This window comes from Quercus lobata, chromosome 8 (genome assembly GCF_001633185.2).
Source record: "Quercus lobata isolate SW786 chromosome 8, ValleyOak3.0 Primary Assembly, whole genome shotgun sequence".
NCBI lineage: Eukaryota > Viridiplantae > Streptophyta > Magnoliopsida > Fagales > Fagaceae > Quercus > Quercus lobata.
The window spans coordinates 58,889,466-58,911,351 of NC_044911.1; the positions used below are offsets into that span (position 1 = coordinate 58,889,466).

General features: G+C 34.1%; 2 protein-coding genes across 2 annotated transcripts; both read right to left on the reverse strand.

The window, feature by feature from the left end:
- Positions 1-4,007: 4,007 nt before the first annotated feature.
- LOC115957144 (WAT1-related protein At2g39510-like) lies at positions 4,008-7,525 on the reverse strand. The gene is made up of 7 exons (XM_031075368.1): positions 7,326-7,525; positions 7,152-7,214; positions 6,946-7,062; positions 6,598-6,835; positions 4,743-4,904; positions 4,464-4,615; positions 4,008-4,215 (listed from the first exon to the last, which is right to left on the reverse strand). The coding sequence occupies exons 1-7, from the start codon at positions 7,523-7,525 to the stop codon at positions 4,008-4,010; spliced, it is 1,140 nt and encodes a 379-aa protein (XP_030931228.1).
- Positions 7,526-11,889: 4,364 nt separating this feature from the next.
- On the reverse strand, positions 11,890-19,605 carry LOC115955350 (2-oxoglutarate dehydrogenase, mitochondrial-like). Its single transcript, XM_031073457.1, has 9 exons — positions 19,465-19,605; positions 16,993-18,635; positions 16,561-16,787; positions 15,880-16,212; positions 14,397-14,643; positions 14,118-14,246; positions 13,806-14,021; positions 13,068-13,191; positions 11,890-12,384 (listed from the first exon to the last, which is right to left on the reverse strand). The coding sequence occupies exons 2-9, from the start codon at positions 18,541-18,543 to the stop codon at positions 12,152-12,154; spliced, it is 3,060 nt and encodes a 1,019-aa protein (XP_030929317.1). The 5' UTR covers positions 18,544-18,635; positions 19,465-19,605; the 3' UTR covers positions 11,890-12,151.
- Positions 19,606-21,886: the final 2,281 nt, after the last annotated feature.

The window sequence follows — 21,886 nt, forward strand, 5'->3', positions numbered from 1 at the left end:
CATTCTCAGACCGAGACCTATAAGTAGAGAGCAAATTAGTGGTTGTCCGAGGAGTACATACTCCTCGGACTTAGTGAATATGGTTCAAAATATATAACCCAACAATTAAAGCAGCCTGCCGAGAAGGTTCAATGATAGAGACGTATTTCATGGGCATGAGAGAAGGAAGAGAACCTAAAAATATCTAAGAGAAGGCTGACACCACCGCATTAAATACACAACAATTACTTTACTAACCGTATTTATGTGGATAAGACTTATAAACAGTACTACATTGGCTACCACAACTCACAAAATGCCAAGGAAAGTGGCTGATGGGATAAGCACTCGAGTGGGGGTTCAAATAATCAACAAGCGGAGAGTAAAGATGACACCAAAAAATATATATAAGGTAGAAGACCCTTCATGGAGAGGGGATCAAAAAATAGAAAGAGAGAACACTGTAGCAATCAAAATTGTCTTAATATCCTACTGTGATCAATATACAATGATTGTGGTCTCCTCGGACTAAAAGTCCATTGATATCAACATCTCTTATCTGTGCTTGACTGCTATTTAATCCAATACTAGCCATTATCCAATTCGCTAGGTTTTAGTTCTTTGGCTCATTTTCTACAAATTCATTATTTCAGGCTCATTAAACCAAGACTCCATACATTTTGGATTTGGGCCTCAAATTGTGGCCTTACAACTAACTTTATAACAAAAATTTATTATAACGTGATAATTATACACATATATTTAACAAACCTTTTGTATTTTCTAATTATTAAATTATGTAAAATTATAAAGTTATATTATATTTATACTATACATGCACACATTCATATGAGAGAGAGAGAGAGAGAGAGAGAGAGAGAGAGAGAGAGAGAGAGAGATCTTTGTACTTTGTGTTGTTATTTGGTTTTGGGATTAATTGATATGTGTTGTTATATGGTTTTGGAATTTGCTAATATTTGTTATTTTTTTATTTTAGGCAGAACTGATTTGAGATTAGGGTGTGCGAGATTTAATTCAGGGTGTACAAAAATATTTTTATAGGTAAATTTAACTAGTGAAGTATATTTTATATGTGTATATATATATATATATATTTTTTTTTTTTTTTTTTTTCAGGTAAGAGGGTTCAAACGTGCTTGTAGCGCCGCCCCTGCATTAGTGTATTCTATCCGTTTCATATCATTGTTTATAAATTTCTTAAGTGTTAAGAATCTTGACACTCCCCGTAGTAAACCTGCAATCTTTTCCTCATACCACGCTAGGCACTGTGACTCAGCGCTATCTTTTCCTCATACCACGCTAAGCACTGTGACTCAGCCCTAACCAAGGAGAGGAGTGAGGACTCAGTGCACCAAGAAAACGTGTCCATATGCAATGTGGGGGATTAGTTGAATTTGCCTAAACGTAACTGAGGATGAATCAGAATTGAGTTTAATTATTGATGCAAGACATTATTTTTGCGTTTAATTTTCAAACTTTACCCATATATAAGAGTTTGAGTACCTCAAGATATTATAAGATCTATAAAGCTTCATTTCTGGAATCTAATGTTGAGTTTGCCGATTATATATTAGTGGCACTAATTAAAGCATCGGAAGAGGCCAAGCCATCCTCTGCAGCCTTTTTTTAACTAGTGGTGATAATAGTTTTTTAACTGTCTTTGTTGAATGAAAATGCCATCCATCTCATACTTAAAAGCAATGTCTTCACGTGTTCGCATTTGTTGCATTTTTTTTTTTTCTTTCCTTTTTGAGATATCTAGATAGTGGGGTAGGGCAGGAGGAGGATGATTTTGAACTATAGACATGGGAGGTAAGACATCATAAAAAAAATGCTAATTACCACTAAACGAATCATTTGAATCACGCTTATTGCGCTATTTCTAATATATATATGCTTAAAGGTTTTTTTTTTTTTCCTTCAAATTCCCATTTGTGTAATACACTTTTTTTTTTATATAAATTATAAAAAAAAAAAAAAAAAAAAGTTTCAATGACTCCCTAATCTTGGGTAAGATTCAAAATAAGATTAATAAAAAACTAGAAAACATTATGAATGCTAATTGTGGTTCCACTCAACTTATTAAAACGTAATTGGTGCCATACCACCTGAATCCACCAATCAAGCAATAATTCTCAAAAGCCAAATCGAAAAGTGCATCAAAGTTGGTGAATACTTATCAAAATAAATCACCCCCACTATTCAAGACGACAAATTTCGACATAACTAATAGCCAAAAGGGGGGAAAAGAAGACAGAAAGAGACCCCAACACTCACATAAAGAAAGTAAAAAATAAAAAATAAAAATTTGCCTTTAATTTGCCAGGTGTAGGCTAAGGGGCACTTGTTCAACACGCCCCTAGTTTTGTTTATAATGCATATGGAAACCTCTTTATCTGCCACCCAATAAAGAGCAAAACCACATTAGGAATTCAAGATTCTTGTCAGTTATTCAGATAATTTTTTTTTTTTTATCACCCCAGGTGACCTAATCTCATTGGATAATTTTTCCTTTTTATGCCACATGGCGTAATCTCATTGGATAGTTGCCCAGTCAACAATTAAAAAAAAAAGGACCAAAAATGAGGGTAAAAAAGGGACCCAATAACATCACTCCCTACACTTCCCGGGTTGGTCTTTGCCCAACACCCTCCTCTCTAATCACTTCAGAATTTTTGGACCCACATCCATATAAGTCTCTACACGGAGTGGGCTAGAAAACCCATGAAACCAAAAGCCCAAAAATTCCCTAAGAGAACCAAAGGGGCTAAAAGCCTCATTATTTTCAACAAATCATACACCACAATCTCCTACATATATCAACACGCACAACTCCCTTAAATAATCAAGTGAAAGGCTCGTGGATTGAGAAGTCTATCATCACACCACTTGAAAGAGGTTGTGCATGCAGGTTTAAAACTGAATCTTATATAATTTTCATGGTTGATATGGATTAATTAGCATTTTTATGGATATAATCATATGATCATGTATTAGATTAGATTTTAATTTCTGACAATATCACATGGTGGAGCATTTTTAAATTCAAGCATTGCATGCATAATGACATGTTAGATGAAAAGGTGCATAATATACCATAGCCATCAATTTCTGAAAATTGTAACTAAGGAATCAAAATAATTTACCTTTTTCGTTCTTTGTTTAGAATATAATTATGATGGTAGATTCTAATTAGTTCAATTAGCAAAGTCTTTGATAGTTAAATAAGAGATCTGGAGTTTAATTCTCATTGACACAAAAAACCGATTGGTATCTTGGTTTAATGATAAGGAACTATCATCAAAAACAGACGTCATAGATTAAAACAATCTCTCAAAACATAATTATGATCAAAGTTTCTTAAATTTCTTTTCTTAGCCAGGACTAAAGCCATATAATTTTTTATCTTTATTCTCCATCAATGTAATTCTTCAAATTATTCAATAAAATTGTATTTTCATAAAATTTTCTTATTTTTCTATAGTGAAATAAGTGGCATCTCTATACGCGTGCATAACACACGTAATTCACCGACAATTTCCAAGTCAAGCCAAAAAAGGGATCTCACAAATGGCACTCCTTTAAGTGCTGTCACTATGAAGCACCACAAGACTCACTCTAGCTGTGCCTAGGGCCCCACTCAAGCGGCCCTCTCAAAAATAAAATTTAAAAATTCTCTCTATTTCATTTAATTTTTTTCAACACATATTATAACCTACAATTTTTTTTTTTTTTTGGAGAAACATTATAACCTACATTTTATATATATACTATTTATGTTTTTTTAGACAAATTATTGAAAAAAATATTTTTAAATTTTTTATAAAATAATTTACAAATATTTTTTTAGTTGCACTTGGTGCACTTCCTTTAAATTGAAACCACGTCTAAAACTGGTGTAAAAACAAAAGTATTAAATGAAATATCTTTATAGAGTGAAACTTTTTCCACATGGAAGAAAACAATTCCAACTATATATTAGCATAAATGTACAATATCCGCTCTTTTCAATCGGTCCCATTTGTAGATTTAATACTTGTCACGTTGATGGTCCTAAATTCTTGATTTGAAGTCATTATCCTCTCATCCATTGTAACCACATTTTGGGCTGTTGGTATTATGTTTTCATTGCCTGACTTCGATCCTAGTTGATCCTTACTTTTGCCCCATAAAACCAAATATAAGCCAACAAATATGATAATTGCTCCAATAACCCTGAAAATAGTTCAATTATCTGAGTAAGACAAATATAGTATTTATTATTCCAAATCTTTTTTCGAAAATTCCCTTTAAGAAAATGAATCAAAATCATTTACAACAATTAAATAGTGTGTTATCTAATGAATGTACCAAATGACACAATATTTTGAATGGACATTCCAAGCACAATGTCAGCAAGTCATGTTAATAGTTGTAGAAAAATAGTCTCATTGGATTTAGTAGGCCTAGTAGGATATACATACCTTCCTAAGTACATAATCTCGGACAGAATGAAGGAGCCTAAAATTGCGACTAGAATTGTGCTTAGGGGATTAAAAGCAGACACAAAAACAGGTCCCTTTTGCTTCATTATTAGGCCTTGAATGTAAATGGTAAACCCTGAACATACTACACCCTGCATTAAATTTCAATTGTGAGTATTAATAAAAGTCTTAGACATAGCTAGCCTCACAAAATTGTAAGAAGCAATGCAAAGAGAAAAGACATCAAAAGAAAATGTAACTAAAGTTAGATTTTCTCACAGCGTATACAGCAGCTAAGAGCTTCGAATCCAAGTGTATTGACCAGGCCGTGGGGTTACCCCATTCCATCGCAACGGCTAGTATGGAACTTTCCAGTGTGCCCATCAAACATATCAAAACCGTTAGGGAAAGTTCTGCTGGGTATGATTTCAGCGTAATTGCCTACAAATCAACAATTATATTTCATCACTAATTAAAAGCTAACAAAAACGTTTTGAAATGTTAAATGTCTTGTTGCTTAATTGGTACTTTCTAGTATTTACAACATAAACATCCATGGCTCAAATCCACTTTTCCCCATTTTTGTAACTATCAAATTATTATTATTATTATTATTATTATTATATATATATTTTTTTTTTAAACATTTGGAATGTCTTGTGCAAGAAGAAGTTGATTGTAATGTTTAAAATGGGATTTATGTATGATACTCTAATAATCATAATAGTTTTGGTGATTATAAAACAAATGGACAAGGATTTCTTCCAAAATTATGTAGCGATTTATAAAACCATTTAAATGTATTAAATCACATAACTCATTAAATATTTCATATGACCAAAAGTGCTTGTGAATTGTCTTTTAAAAATGGGATTCATTTATCATACTCTGATAATCATAATAATTTTGATAATTATAAAAAAATAATAATAATGGATGTGGTTTTACTTCAAATTTATGTGACAATTTATAATATCATCCACATGTATTAAACCACGACTCATTAAATAAGTCATCCAACTAAAAGTCCACGTGGATTGTCTTTTTATTCACCATGTGGTGGGTTAAAGAAATGTTCATTAGACCCGATTTGGGGGTAAACTCTTTTATAAAAGAAAAAAATCATAATAATTTTAGCGGCAACAATAAGGGAAGATGTTGATTATTGTTATGTACGTTTTAGATTTTGACAATGAATTTGGTTAGAAATGCGTCAAGAGCTTGTTGAAGAATTTCAGTCAACGAAAGTAAGATTGCTCAAGTGAAACATTAAAGTAGGCAGAAATTTCACTCACTCACTTGAGTCTTGACCCTCTCTTGAGTAAGATTGTAAAAACATGTTTTCAAGTTATATTAGAAATCTATTTTCTGCCTAACCTTAACCTACCTATATTAAATCTCTTAAGCACGATATTTGGAGAGAGACCAGCCACACAAATCTGAAAATCTTTCTCCTTGAGCCCAAGAAAAAGAAAATCCTTTTAGTACTTTGTTCTTAAATGGAAAACCCATTGTGTGATTTATTCACGTTGAGCTTAAATAGTTTTTTTGAAACCACAGAGTTTTCTCTTCAGTAGTGAGTCCTTGTTGCTGGTTGTCGAAGTTCCAAGTTGCAGAGTATGTGTAGAAGAATTTTTAAGGTTCCGGAACCACTGCAGTGGAAAGGGGAGTGAGACGTTTGCTTCTTTTAGAGGATTTTCTGCGGGGTTGGATTCTCCAAAGTGATTTTTGCTTTGAAAAGTTTGTGTGTTGTTTGTTCACTACTTTCGTTATTATTGCTTTAGATTTGGTATGTTATAACTATAGTCAAATTATTGTGTTGGAAGATTTGTTTGGAATATAAGGGCTTGTTTGGTAATGTTGTTCTAGCAACGTTGTTTAAGTGTTGTGAAAATACGTGTAAGTAAAAAAAGTATTTTGGAAATACGTGTTGTATGGTTTAAATAACAAAAACTATTGTTTAAACAACACAACTAAACACCTCCTAAATTATTTATTCAATTAATCCAATGCATAAGGTTTTGGGGTTTTAAATTAATTTTTTTCAATGATCACTAACCTGATCCACTTGTCTGTGCGTGTGATCATTTTAAACTGAAATTGAAAATTAAATTAATGCCGATTAGACTCTTACTTGAAGAATAATGAAAGCAGACCAGCAGACACAACCTGCTAGCATCATGAGAGCACCCTTGATGACATCTTGATTATTTGCAGCACTAGTAGATTCTTGATGGCCATTTCCATGAGTCCATGGCAAATTCAACATAGGTCCATTAACCAGAGTCATAAACATAGCTCCCCCAACCGTGACTATAGTCCCCAATACCTTTGCCAGGCCACGCAGTCTCCTAAGATATACTTTCTCAAGACTACAAAAGCATTCATAAATTTGAAGCAACCCAAAATTTGTGTACATTATATATATATATATATGTATGCATGCAATGCAAGAACGTGAATGGGGGCTAAAAAGAGTTACCCTAAAATCCAAGCCATTGCAAATGAAAAGGCAGGAAGAACATTACAAATGGCAGTTGCGAAAGTTGCTGTAGTCATTTTCATCCCAGTGTAGTACAAGTTCTGGTCTATTACAGGCCTGAGTAGCAGAAAATGAAAGCATAAGTGAGAAAAATAATAGTAAAGTGTTTGTTTGAAGTTTATTTGCTTGATGGTCCAGATTCTTACTCAATTAAGCCGATCAATGCAATCTTTACAAAGATAGAGAAGGTCAACTTTGGTCTTATTTTCCTGTTAAGAGTAATAAATTAATTTTATTAGCTTTTTCATCTCGTTCAACATGTAATGCTGAAGAAAAGAGTTGAAACAAATGTAAACAATAAGAAGAGAGGAAATGGAGACCTATCCACGACAAGGGCGAAAGGAGCAACGACAACAGTGGCAACGGCATGTCGGTAGACTACGAACACATGTTGGCTCATTCCCTTGTTTAGAGCAAACTTACCAACTATGGCCATCCCTGCATAGCCTAATTGCAATAGAAATACTGCCAAAAATGGCTTCAGCTTGTTATACAATTGAGTTATGGACCCCATAGACATGTTAATTAAGCTAAATTTATCTTTCTTTCTCTCTAATGCAAATAGGTTACGAGCAAAATGAAGTTTCTCTTTCTTCCTCTCTAATGCAAAAAAGGTCACGAGCAAAATGAAGAATGAAAGTTCACTTTAAATACAGTTTTTTTTTTTCTTAGTCATTTTCTCATGGATACAAATCAGTCTTAACCATGGTTTTAAAAACCGAACCGGTCAAAGAACCGTTTTTTTTTTAATTTCCGGTTCAACCTCGATTTTTGGCCGGTTTTCCAGTTATTGACCGGTTTTGGAGCTTTTAACCAGACCGGATTGGCTTTCGGTTCCCGGTTGAACCGGTCGGACCAACCGGTCCGGTCCGGTTTTTAAAACAGTGGTCTTAACACGTCTTCCTTTCTTTATTACTAACTTATTTGAAAGACGGAATAGGACAAAGGGAATGTAAGGAAAAGAATTTTTTAAAGAATATTCTTTTCATTCCCTCGTTTTGGAGTATAAAAGAATAATGTTAAAACTAATTGCTTACTCATTACATCAAAAACTATAGCTAATAGTAAGAGTGTAATTTTATTCCTTTAAAGTGTGGCAGTCCAACACAGGCCAACTGAGACTTGACACAACCTAGCTTCTATCTCTAACACGATGCTGGACTTAGCCCACTAAGCCTCCACCCAACGGATAAAGTCTATTTTCTATGTCTTAAAGAATTTTTACCGAAATCCTTCTAATAAATCTTCTTCTTCTTTTTCCTCAAATGCATATATCACTATTTTTATTAGATAAAAAGCCACTTTTAGTCCCTACATTTTTAGGTGATTCCCATTTTAGTCCTTACATTTTATTTTTACTGCTTTTAGTCCCTATCCTGAAAAATGCTTCTCGTTTTGGTCCTTGCCGTTACATCAGAAATGAAAAAAAGCTGATGTGGCAAACGACAAGAATAAATAATAGTAAATTAATGTCCACGTGGCCTAAATTAATAATTAAAAAAAAATTTGGCATTAAAAAATGCCACATTAGCATCTAAATTAAAAAAATTAATTTATTAATTTTAACTAAATAAAAAAATTAAAAACTAAGAATTACATGAATTGAGATCTAACTGTGTCTTGAACAAGAACACAAACCTAAAAATTAAAATCCAAAAATTAAAAATCTCAAAATCACCAATTTCTCAAACCCAGCAATATCATCAAACCCTAGCCTCATAGTATCAAATCAATCCAAAAATACAACACAACTAATTCAAACAAAAAAAATCTCAAACTCAAAACATTGTGATTTTGAGATTTTTAATTTTTGGATTTTAATTTTTGGGTTTGTGTTCTTGTTCAAGACACACTTAGATCTCAATTCATGTAAATTTTAGTTTTTAATTCTGTTTTTAATTTTTTTTTATTTAGTTAAAATTAATAAATTAATTTTTTTAATTTAGATACTGACATGGCATTTTTTAATGCCAAAAAATATTTTTTATTATTAATTTAGCCACGTGGACATTAATTTACTATTATTTATTCCTGCCGTTTGCCACATCAGCTTTTTCCGTTTCTGATGTAACGGTAGAGACCAAAACGAGAAGCGTTTTTCAGGATAGAAACTAAAAGCGGTATAAATAAAATATAGGGACTAAAATGAGAATCGCCTAAAAATGTAGAGGCTAAAAGTAGTTTTTCGCCTTTTTATTAAAGTAATGGTGTATTAATAATGCTGTTATAAAATAATTCTTTTTTATTAAATTTCTTGACAAAGTTGGTTTACGTTCTGTTCATTTCTTTTCAAACATCTACTCAAGATAAAAGTAGATATTTAATTCATTTATGTTCATTTTTATTAAACTCAATTCTATCTCTCAGTTCATTCTTTACAATATCCTAAACATGGTGTGAGAGTATAGTTACTCCACTAAGTAATGCAGCAAACTTTTTCCCATATATAGAATGGTAGTCAGTATCATAGCTGAAGGACATAGGAAGTGGGGGACTCAGTGCATCAAGAAAACGTGTCCATTATGTGGGGGACTGGCTTCGGTTTCCTTTGCGTGAACGTAATTGAGGATGAATCAGATTGAGTCTAATTGAGGATGGGAAATTTTGGATTTGTATTTTTAACTATTTTTACTTCTTCGAATTAGAATTTATCAAGATATTCTAAGATAGAAGCTTTATTCCTGGCCTCAAATGTAATGTTTGCGGATCAAATGATGATCGATAATAGTTTTGTTTAACTGTTTCCTGGCCTCAAATGTAATGTTTGCGGATCAAATGGTGATCGATAATAGTTTTGTTTAACTGTTTCCTGGCCTCAAATGTAATGTTTGCGGATCAAATGGTGATCGATAATAGTTTTGTTTAACTGTCTTTGTTGAATGAAAATGCAATTCATCTCATACGCAAATTAAGCACTGTCTCCATGGTGCGGTTTGCATTTGTTGCGTTTTTTTTTTCTGAAAACACAATTATTATGAACTTTTATTATATAGTAACTACCTCAATATATTATACAACTTATATTATGTTTATATAATACAGCGTCGTATAGTATGAGATTTTATCATGTGATGTATTCCTAAAAAATGGAATTGAATTTCACATAATCAACATCACATAAATGCATATGGAACACTATGGCAAAAGAGAGCCTCAAGATGATAGAGAGAGAGAGAATATAGGAATGGCAACAAGGCAAGATGGGGTCAAGTCAAGGGTGCCGTATAATCTATCCCCTTTTTCGACCAAGGAATACCCCTTAGAGCAAAGTTGTATAAGATTGGAGTCAAAGCAAGGTAAAGGTATTTTGTTATTCCTAATGAAGTGGTTTCGACATTAGTGAGATAAAGATGAAACACTATGGCAAAAGAGAGCCTCAAGATGATAGAGAGAGTGAATATAGGAATGGCAACAAGGTGAGATGGGGTCAAGTCAAGGGTGTCGTATGATCTATTCCCTTTTTCAACCAAGAAATACCCCTTTAGAGCAAAGCTATATAAGATTGGAGTCAAAGCAAGGTAAAGGTATTTTGTTATTCCTAATGAGGTGGTTTCGACATTAGTGAGATAAAGATGAAAGAGAAAAAAGACATGTAGTCGTAAGACTACTAAAAGGGATATAATACAAGTGTTTTGAGAATAATAATAGAATATATAATAAAAAAATAAATTATAAATTAAATATGGATAAAAAAATATTAAATCATATCTATAAATAATGTAAATATATAGTACATAAAGCAAATATATACATGAGACGGAGCGAACAAACCTCATCTTCGCCACGACACCTCTTCATGGCATGGAAACTCATGTAGGGCAAAGAAAGATAGGACAAGTCAAGTAAGACAGAAAACCTTTTCCATCCCTAATTAAATGGCTATGGTTTCTTCAAGGTGGTTGGCTATGTTTGTGCCTTTTTTTTTATGTCTATCCCTTGCTATACTAAAACTTTAGGGATAGGATGTTTCAAGGTTATTAGGCTGCCCAAATAGATGCCCTTTAGAGCTTGCCCAAAGCATTTGCCAACACCTTTCATACACAACCTATCAAGCATCTTTCTTTCTTTTTTCTTTTTTTCTTTTTTCTTTTTTTTTTTTTTTTTTTTGATCCTTAACACAACAATATCATGTGTATATTTCAAATTAGAAGTCTATATTATGTGTATATTTCAAAACAAATATCTTCAATCTCAACAGATCTAACACTCTCCAAAGCTAATCATCATAAGCAAGGCTTATTTACAAACACAAACAAATATAATAATATATTCTTCTTTCAGAACCATAGTAGGATCAAGCCTTAAGATCTCTTGCCTGTTGTTAAGAGGAAAAAGCAAACTTGGACTTAAAGGAGTCTTTTCAGTTCTGTGCTTTTACAAGTTTTCTTATCGCTCCATATATCATGCCGCACTAAGTTTAATAATTTTTTTTTTAAAGAAGAAGCACTAAGTTTAATATGATCCTTATTTGAGCACTAATTCTCTCTCCCCTTTGTTTTTTTTTTTTTTTTTTTTTTTTGAGAAAACTCTCCCCTTTGTTTTATTTGCAACCATATGTTTACTTGTTTCTGCAAGGACCAATTCATGTGGCATTGAATGCAAGACGCAATTAAGATAGTTAAGCTAGGTGATTTGAAATTCTTGTAGGTTAGAATCTCATGTGACGAGTACCTCTTATATAATCGTAGATCCACAAGTATGACTCACACATACGTGAAAATCACCATATACAACCATTCGTCTTTTAAATTTTCTAGATTTGTAGTTTTTGTGACATCATATCTACAATATAATTTAGTGGCTAAATTTACATTTTCCTATATAACAACTTCAGTTTTTAGAACAATTGATAACATATTATACCTCTTTTCTGAAGACTTAAGATTTTAGGATAACTGGTAATTTATTAAGAGATTATACGATTTCGAAGTTAACATTATTGCAACTTTAAACAATTTTCTTTATGTAGCGTATACCCATAGATGCAGTTTCAACTTGTGTGAAAAAAAACCCTCGTTCCTTGGCTGAGGGGAAAACTGAAACGCCAGCATTGAGTAAAATGAATGGTCCAATCTTAGGAGAGACTAATATATATGGACCTTTGAATGCCATTTTTCTTCTTGAGAAGTAATTTTTGGAAAGAACTTCAAAAGTTTATTGGTTCACGCTGCAAGGCTTTCTGCACAAGCTCAGTCTGTTCCTTAACGTGAACTGAATAGAAACCGGTGGCTGAGGCAGCAGATGGAGCACGGCCAACATATTTGATATCATCTATAGTTCCTCTCCCCAGTGCTCTCACGGTAGTGTAGAGGCGGGGTGAAATGTAATAGAAAGCACCCATGTTCATTGGCTCTTCCTGGCACCAAACAATCTCGGCATCTAACAGAATACAAGAAGAATTAGTAAGCCTCATGAAGTCAACAGTACTTAAAGTACTCAATTAATGAAAAACAACAGAATGACTCAGCCACAAGAATGTGACAAATTCAACCATGCACTCCTTAGGTTTGCGCCCATTGAAATTTACCTATATTCTAGTATGTTCGTACTCCACGGTTGTTTCTCTGGTCTAAAAGATTTGCAAGGGTCCTGGATGATTATCTATGCCTATATAATACTATTTAGGTTAAATACATTTAAAAACCTTTATGCAGGGATGGTTTGAAATCAAACCACACACTTCCAAAAAACAATTCCATTCATACCATAAACCTCTTAGGTATGCCATTAATGGAAAATAATTAAGCAAAACGACATTCTGGGGCTTAGATAGAGTGAAGTAATATATGATAGGGCGTCATTTTGTTTTAGTATTTTTTTTTGTTAACAGTGTCACCATAAATTAGTGTATGGTTTGAATTGAAATTTCTTTGAAAGTGTAGGATTTAATTTGAAACTTCTAAAAGGATGAACTCTCCATTCCTAAACTATGGGGTTTAAAATATAATTTTCCTTGCTATTTATATATGGGGAGACAGCAAAATTTTCCTAAACTATTGACGGGATATTCCTTATTAAAACCTAATTGATTTTTTTTCTTGTTGTAAATTCAAACTACGTACTTGGATATCGCTTCAGCTCCCGCTGGATGAGGTCATATGGGAAGGGGCACAGCTGTTCCACCCTACATATTGCAACATCCTTAGCATCAGCCTTTTTCCGTTCCTCATCAAGCTCATAATAAACCTGCAACAAACAAATTTGCGTTTAAGTTAGCTCCTAACCAGAGAAAGAGAGGAAATTGAACTGATGGAAAAACCAAAACATCTGAAATCAATAAACTCCCAGGTAATATATATATATATATATATATATATATATAAGAAACCCAAACCCTATGCTTGCATGGAGGGAGGAGAGGAGAGTAGAAGTTGACCAAAAATGTACTAATTTTTAGTTCCAGCCACCTACTTCACTACTCTCCCACCATCTCCTTTCATTCCAAACATGCACTAAAGTAGTTTGACTATAAGAAGCTAAATATTTGTTTGCATTTATTAGAAAAATGAATAAAACCAAACATGCACTAAAGTAGTTTAACTATAAGAAGCTAAATATTTGTTTGCATTTATTAGAAAATTAAAAATAAAAATAAAAAAGAGAGGAAAACGCCAAAAAACCTACGATCAGATGGAGGGAGGGGGAAAAGGAAAGTAGAGGAGAGGAGAGCAGCGGGTGGCCAAAATATCCTAAATTTTTAGTTTGGGCCATCTTCCGCTCTACTCTCCTCTCCTCTCCCTCCATCCCTCTCAAATCCAAAAACCAATAAATAAATGAAACGCAGCAATCAGAAGCACAACCTTTCCAGAGCAAAGAACAAGTCGTCGAATACCCTCCTCAAGATCAGAGTGGTTGTTCTGGTCCTTTATGAGACGCTTAAATCTGGTGCCCTGTTTATCAAAACCTGCGTGGCCTTGGACATCATCAAACTCAGACAAATTTGATTTGCAGTCCTTGTGACGAAGCAAGTTTTTAGGAGCCATCACAATTAGAGGTTTACGGAATTCCCTGTGTATCTGGGTAATGAAACAGAAAATCATAAGAAACTTTTTATTTAAAAAAAAAAAAAAAAACACTAGAAAGTAATTCATATTCCAATTAATTGCACTCACTTGACGCCGCAAGACATGGAAGTAATTAGCAGGAGTTGTGACATTCACAACCTGCCAATTGCATTCCTGAATTTGCTTTCGAAGAGTTGAATCCATCTCAGGAATAACATAAGGATTGTCATCACTCATCTGCCATAAAATTTAAAAATATATATAAGCAAAAGAATATGCTAGAGAATGTTGACAAAAAAATTATGAAGAAAAATTCTTTATAAAGAGACATAACAGGAAAGCACTCAATATACATAAATTACGCAATGAACTCTTTGGGCAGAGTACCTGAAGAAAACGCTCTAACCGTGCGCTAGAATGTTCAGGGCCCTGCCCATCATATCCATGAGGAAGCAGCACAACAAGTCCAGTTTGACGAAGCCACTTAGACTCCCCACTGCTCAAAAACTGATCATATATAACTTGGGCCCCATTAGCAAAATCGCCAAACTGAGCTTCCCAGATTACCAATGAATTTGGATTTTCCATGGAGTAACCTAACTCAAATCCAAGAACACCAAACTCCGAAAGAGAACTGCACACAAAAACATATATTGCTTATGTAGGAGACATTAAAAGCACCAATTAAGGAAAATTTCTGTGTATCAAGAGCTATCCAGGAGTTCAGCAATCTTTAATGTTTGGGCTGATGGTTAGCTGTCTAGTACGGAAGTTTGGGAAACAAGTAGACACTGTCTCATTAACAATATCCATGTACAATCCATATGAAAGAATTTTCCTCAAAACCAGTTTGAAGGAAAGTCCCTTTGACCCACTATGTGGTAATTCAACTAACCATCCGAGTGTACTTTTAATTGGCATGTAACTGGTTTAAATCACTTAAGAAGTTATGTGATTAAAATACACGTGAATGATCTTTTGATCACCATGTAAAGGACTGGATCATATTTGAGGAAAACTTAGTCCTAATCTATATCAACATTTAAGTGCACATGAAAAAATACACATCATTAAATTGTTCAAAGGACCCTATCTAAGGAATAATATGATCTAATTTTATAACATTCTTTCTAACAAACAAGATAGTAGAATGTAGATGAAATGAATAAATATCATCCCTCAGATTATTTATCAAACAACTGCATACATTTTTATTAGTACTGACTGAAACAGCACAACATTATATAATTATTACAAGGACTTTTTAAGGTTTATAAAACCACAAAAATTAAGGTTGCAAATTCCTATATACATTGAAGCATGAGGGTTGACACAGAAAATATATAAATAAGAGGGGGGAAAAAGACTCCTCACTTACAATTAAGTATATAACAAATCAATAGGCACAATAACAAGCAAGATCGACAATATAGAGCCTCACACTTCAAATTGATCGACACTAAAGTAGACAATAACACATAACTCAAATATAATTTTGAGGTTATTTTTTATTACGGTAAGGGGAAACAAATTGCTTCTGCACTGTGATGCAAAAATCCAACAGCATCCCTACCACCATCAAAATATGGATGTGCATTCTGACATAAGGCACTCACATTCTGGAATGGCCATAAAATAGGGCAGTCATGGCTATAGAAGAAAGTATCAGACATTATAAATCGATTACATGAACAGCTAATCAGCTTCTTCTTCTCAACAGCAAAAGGAATTAGAAGCATAACACATAAAGCTCATACACAGAAGAACTTGCGGTGAACACAATTGTGAAACAAAAATAAGAATTTTGTTAAAAACAGAGGCTAATATTGTTTTAAGTTAATTACACAAGAAGAAAGTTACCACAGATTACCTGTTGCTAACAGTAAACATCTCCTCATTTTGGTTCATGATAACATGGTCCAGAGGGCAATATTTCTCCCCTGTTTCCTGATCATGAACTACTGAATGGCGATGACTAAATGTACCTCTTTCAACATCCTGACCACTCAATCGAACATGGTTACCTTCTACCAGCAAGGTAGCAAAAGCAAGTGCTTCCCCAACTGCCCAGTCTATGCCTTCACCTGTTTCAATCATTTGTGCACGTTGCTCATAAACCTTCTTTACTGCTCTGTGAGGCTTGAAATTATCTGGAAAACGTGTGATTGCTTTGCCAACAGTCTTCAGAATTTCTGGTTTTACCCTGTATATCAGCGAAGCAATTTTATTATTTTCATATACACACATACATACATCACTAAGTACATATATAAATACATTTATAGTCAGAATCATAGTAGAATTGAAAATTGACAACTCAACTCAACTTAATTAAGCCTTGATCCCAATTATATTGGGGTTCACTACCAATCCTCAACTAATTAGAATCAGCCATGTGTATTCTTTTCTCCATTCTATCATATCTCAAACCATATTTTATGCCTCTCTAATTATTATATCCTTCTTCACTACTTATAAATATGTTATTTCAGGCTACCCTCTAGCTCTTTCCACTCCCTCAACTTGATCAAAAATTAAAACACAAACATACCCAGTGTTTAGGATACGAGAAAGCTGTTCAGGTGATTTGAACCCAGTCCAATGAGACGAAAGCCAGTCCCTTCTTTGCGGAACATAATCTTTGCTAGCCAAGAATTCTTCATTGAGGATTGTATTGACCTTATTGTGTATCTTATCAATGTCTTCCCTCATCACCTGCCCGGATTCTAGAAGTTTGTTTTGGTATATCTCAAGAGCTGATGGATGATTCCGGATAACCTGTAGCACTCAATCAAATTAGAAATCAAAGCAATTTGGTTGACTAAACTCTAAAGCAGCAATGAGTAATCTATGTGAACCATAAGCAGTGAGAACAAGTGAGGATCATCTTGGAGGGAAAAAAAATATCAAAAATTCAGTAAGAATGTAACTCAAATCAAACAAGAACAAAAAACTTTGGAAAAACTGTAGAGAAAGGGCTAACCTTGTACATTTTGGGCTGTGTGAAGGATGGCTCATCAATCTCATTGTGCCCAAAACGACGATAACACACTAAATCAACCACGACATCTGAATGGAAAGTCTGACGCCACTCAGCTGCAAGCTCACAAACATGAACAACTGCCTCCATATCATCAGCATTTACATGGAAAATTGGGGCATCCAAGGCTTTGGCAACATCAGTGCAATACTGTGAAGATCTCCCCGCCCTTGGATCAGTTGTGAACGCAACTTGGTTGTTCACCACTATGTGTATAGTGCCACCAGTAGTGTAGTTTGGGAGAGCACTAAGATGTAGAGTCTCATATACTACACCTTGTCCAGCAAAGCTACCATCTCCATGAATCAAAACACCCATATTCTTGGTCCTGTCCTCATCATTTGAGTAATATTGCTTTGCTCTAGTCTTTCCAACAACAACTGGGTCCACAGCTTCCAAGTGGCTTGGGTTTGCAACCAAAGACAAATGTATTCTCTTTCCACCTCTAGTTGGCCGATCATAAGAAGTTCCTAGGTGATACTTAACATCACCAGTTCCTGTATAAAGCCCGATTTCATCCACAGGCTTTGTACCACCACTAAACTCACTAAATATCTGACGCAGTGGCTTCCTAACCACATTACCCAATACATTCAATCTTCCTCTATGAGGCATTCCAATAACTATGCTCTCAACGCCAAGGTCAGCTGCCCTATCAAACATCTCCTTCATGCCTGGAATCAAAGTCTCCCCACCTTCAAGCCCAAACCTCTTTGCTGTTGTCCACTTAGTAGCCAAGAAGTTCTCAAACTGTGTACTCCATATAAGCCTATCAAGCATTACCTCACGGCGCTGCCTGTTGTATTGCATTGGTGTGGGGGTTTCAATCTTCTCTCTTAACCAATTGCATTTATCATGATTTGCGATGTGCATGTACTCAAACCCAATGCTCCCACAGTAAGCCTGCTCAAGTCGGGTCAATATGGATCTAAGGGTCTGTACAGGTCGGTTCTCAGACAGAAACCCAGACTCCGTCCAAACACCCAAAAAGAATTCTCTATCAAGATCAGCTTCTGTGAACCCATAAAGAGCAGGGTCCAATTCTGCTGGGATTTCTCGTTCTTCCAAACCCAAAGGATCCAACTTGGCTTTCATGTGACCATTAACCTGGTAAGCCCTCACAAGCAACAGCAACCTCATACTCTCTTGAATTGTTTGGCCTGAGACTCCAGGGGAAGTGGCAGCATGCCCCACAAAATTCCTAAAGAAATTGTCCCACGACTCATCAACACTACTTGGGTCAGCTTCCCAAGCCCTTTGAAGCTCCTCTAAGTAAACACTGCTTGTCCCATCTAGGAAGCTGTCAGTTAGCCTAGATAAGGGCACAGGACGAGGAACAGGTGCCGCCTGCGCCTTTGATCTAAATACAGTGGTGTGAAAATATCGATTCTGTGAGGGAAGGATCCGTGTTCTTGTTGCATATGACCCACCTTGAGATAGTGTTCTCCTAATAGCAAGCGTTGCTAAACCAGACCCAGCTCTAAACCAACCCATCTCTATCAGTCCAAACTATCACAGAAACAGCAGTGACTAAGTTTCTCAAAGCTCAAGGATGAACATCTAAATGTCTTTGACAGATACAAACCCTATTTAACCAAAAAAAAAAAAAAAGAGGTAAATAAATGACATAGAGAGTTTCTGATATTATCAACTTCATAGATACGCAATAAATGAAGATCAAAATTACATCTCTCAAAAACATTCCAATAAAATGACATAATCATAAGCACCCATTGAATTTCAACTCTTGCATTCAAAATATGTCATATACATATATAATCAACTTTTCATTTAACATGATAATAGCTAGAAACCAAAACCACCAAAAATTATGACATTAAGATAACATAAATTATATATTAATTCAAAAATAACCCATTAATATAAAACATGTGTCACTAAGAAGCAGAGATACGAACACGATACAACACAGGACACATCAACACAACAATCCTTGAAAAATTAGTACACAACACGGCGGAATTAGTAGGATACACCAACTAACATCTAAAATGAATCTAAAAGGCAATAATAGGTAGCAAAGAAGTGCAATGACAGCCACAAAATGATGCTTTAGAGTCCATGTTCCAGTAACCACATAACCCACATAACCACGTAACCTATCGTGTCCGTGCCGTGTCCCAGTGTTAAAAAAAAAAACTGATCGGACACTCCGCGGACACGCAGGCAGCCGTGTCCCACCCAGCTTCTTAGATACAGCTAATTCCAAAGTTTCGGTTTAATTTTCAAGCACATGAAAATTTAGCGCTGCGATATTACATAAACGTAAAAAGCAAAATCCGAAAGAAAAGAGTTTCTCAGTAGATCAGTAACAACTAGTTCAGAAAGTTTCAACGGAATTGAGAAGCTAAAAGACAGAGTTAGAGAGTGTTTGGGAAGAAAGAAAATGCGTACCGGAAAATGCGAGAGATAGAGGAAAAGTTAGAAACTGTGAACGCTGAAGACTCAAATCTGAGATGAGGCCAATGTTAATGATGGCTGCTCTTTTTATGCTTTTCTTTCCCATACATTCTCTCCAACGGTCCAACCTAGTAATATTACATTCCTTTTTTATTGGTAATGTCTTTTTATTCAATTTTTGGAACCCTTCTTTTCTTCATTGGTGGGCTACTCTTTATTCATTAAATATAAAATTGTTTTTTATTAGAATATAATTTTTTTAAAAAAATTATTTATATTGTTATTAAATTGATAGTTTTTTTTTTTTAGGGTGAAATTGATAGTTAATTAAATTAATTATCATGTCCATTTTTTTAAAATATTTTAAGTACAAGTTACATTTCTTTTTCCATTTTGACATAATGGTGTTTTTTATTCAAGATTAATATTCAATTTTTTTTTGTATAAAAATATAATTGTTGTTATCTTCTATATATATTGATAATATTCTATACTATATATATATATATATATATATATAATTGGAATAAAATCTTTAGTATACGGTATGCACTTTTATAAATTCCAAAAATAATATTTTTGCCTTCTTTTATAATAATTCAATATATATTGATAATATTCTATATATATATATATATATATATATATATAATTGGAATAAAATCTTTAGTATACAGTATAAAATCTTTTGACCCTTCGCCCGCCCGCCACCAGTGGAAGCAAGCTAGCCTCCTATGTTGGTTGCCACTTTCCCCTTTTCATAAGAAAAAGGTAAGAATTCAAGCCCAGAAAGAAAAGGCCCCTTACGTTTAGATAACGCCTTCTATTATATAATTAGAAAGCAACCTTTCGCGCAGCTCAAGCTTACTTTCTAAGCAAACGTGGGCTTGGGCTCGAAAGCAACAAGCAAGGGATTGAGCTTTAGAAAGCCGTTGCACGTTAGCACTTTAGAAAGATTGCAGCTAGCGCACCCTTATTAGTCAAGCTTTTATTTGAAGCCAGCTGAAAAACGGATGCGCGCTACTAGTGCGGCTCGCTTCGCTTTTGTTGCGAAGTGGGTGCTTGCCCTTACTTGGGTTGGGGGAAGAGGGCATTTCCATCGCGAAGGAAGGATTCAATCCAGCCACAGGTTCCCCTACGGCTACCTTGTTACGACTTCACCCCAGTCGAAGACCCCACCGTGGTATGCGCCAATAAGACCACCAAAAACCTTTGTGGCGCCAAGCTGAGGCTATCTCTTTCCTAGGTTTGGCTAAGGCTTTTATAAATTCATAAAATAATATTATCACCTTCTTTTATAATAATTCTATATTATAGTGGGTGAATTTTTTTTTTTTTTTTTAAAGATTATTACAATAAGTGGTGAAGGGAAATTCAATCTATTGATCTTCTTATAATACCAATAAAATATAAGGCTCTTTTTTTATTTTTTGAGAAACAGTAACCATTGGTATTAAACTATTAATTATTAAACTGGGAAATCATCATCAACAAAATATAAAATATCTAGTAGAACATATTCCATCCAAACTAGTAAGGGAAAAGAGAGTCTAGCTCTTTGTACTAAAGCATGGGCTACAACATTGCCTTGTCTCCTAACATGAGAGAAAGAATGAGTTCGTAACAAACTTGTAATAAATTTAGTGTCTTTAACAAGATGTCCTATACTCAAGAGAGAAAAGTTTCCCACAAAAAGGGCTTTAATAACAAATTCAAAGTCGCCTTCAAATATAAACTACGTAAAACTAAGCTCTACGGTGAATTATCTTAATTGTGACAAGTACTGTCTTAATTTGTGACAAGTATTGTTTAATGAAGCTAACTTGATTACATTAGCTTCATGAAATTTTTTTAATCAGGTATTGTCTTAATTTTATTTATTTATTGACTGCTTGTGGATGATAATCGTGTTAGGATGAAAGTCTATGAGTTGTCACCATCAAAATAACTTGAATCTTATGTCATGTTTTCATATAATGATAATGTTTCTAATTATAGGAACAACTCTGAAATTTTCATATAATGATAGTGTTTCTAATTATTGAAACAACTTAGAAAATAATATATCTTCGCCTATACAAATAATTAATTAATAATATAATAAAACTCCAATATATTCTGAATTGAACAGTCTAGAACTAACAAATTATAAAACGTAAAAACAAAAACACAAATTTTGTAAAAGTGATTGAATATAGATAGAGATAAAACTTTGAAGAGTGGATGTGTTGATCAGTCTCCTTGTAGTTTATTTTTCGATAATGTTAGGTATAGGTCAAATTTTTTTACTTAATTGCATTACTCTCATATTAAGAGAGAAGACAATAAGAAAGCCCATAGTCTGACTTGCTGTTCAAGTGCCAAGTTTTTTAGTTTGAATTGAAGATATTCCGTCCTAGTCTTTTTCTGTACTCCA

What these genes read in the sequence shown, in the direction of transcription:
- LOC115957144 (XM_031075368.1), bottom strand. Translation starts at nt 7,525, where the DNA reads ATGTCTATGGGGTCCATAACTCAATTGTATAACAAGCTGAAGCCATTT. An exon ending in TCTTAGCTGCTGTATACGCT is followed by an intron (nt 4,616 to 4,742) that starts GTGAGAAAATCT and finishes AATTTAATGCAG; the next exon opens with GGTGTAGTATGTTCAGGGTT. An exon ending in GAGATTATGTACTTAGGAAG is followed by an intron (nt 4,216 to 4,463) that starts GTATGTATATCC and finishes AACTATTTTCAG; the next exon opens with GGTTATTGGAGCAATTATCA.
- LOC115955350 (XM_031073457.1), bottom strand. Translation starts at nt 18,543, where the DNA reads ATGGGTTGGTTTAGAGCTGGGTCTGGTTTAGCAACGCTTGCTATTAGG. An exon ending in CACAGCCCAAAATGTACAAG is followed by an intron (nt 16,788 to 16,992) that starts GTTAGCCCTTTC and finishes TGAGTGCTACAG; the next exon opens with GTTATCCGGAATCATCCATC. An exon ending in GGAGCTGAAGCGATATCCAA is followed by an intron (nt 12,385 to 13,067) that starts GTACGTAGTTTG and finishes GTATTCTGTTAG; the next exon opens with ATGCCGAGATTGTTTGGTGC.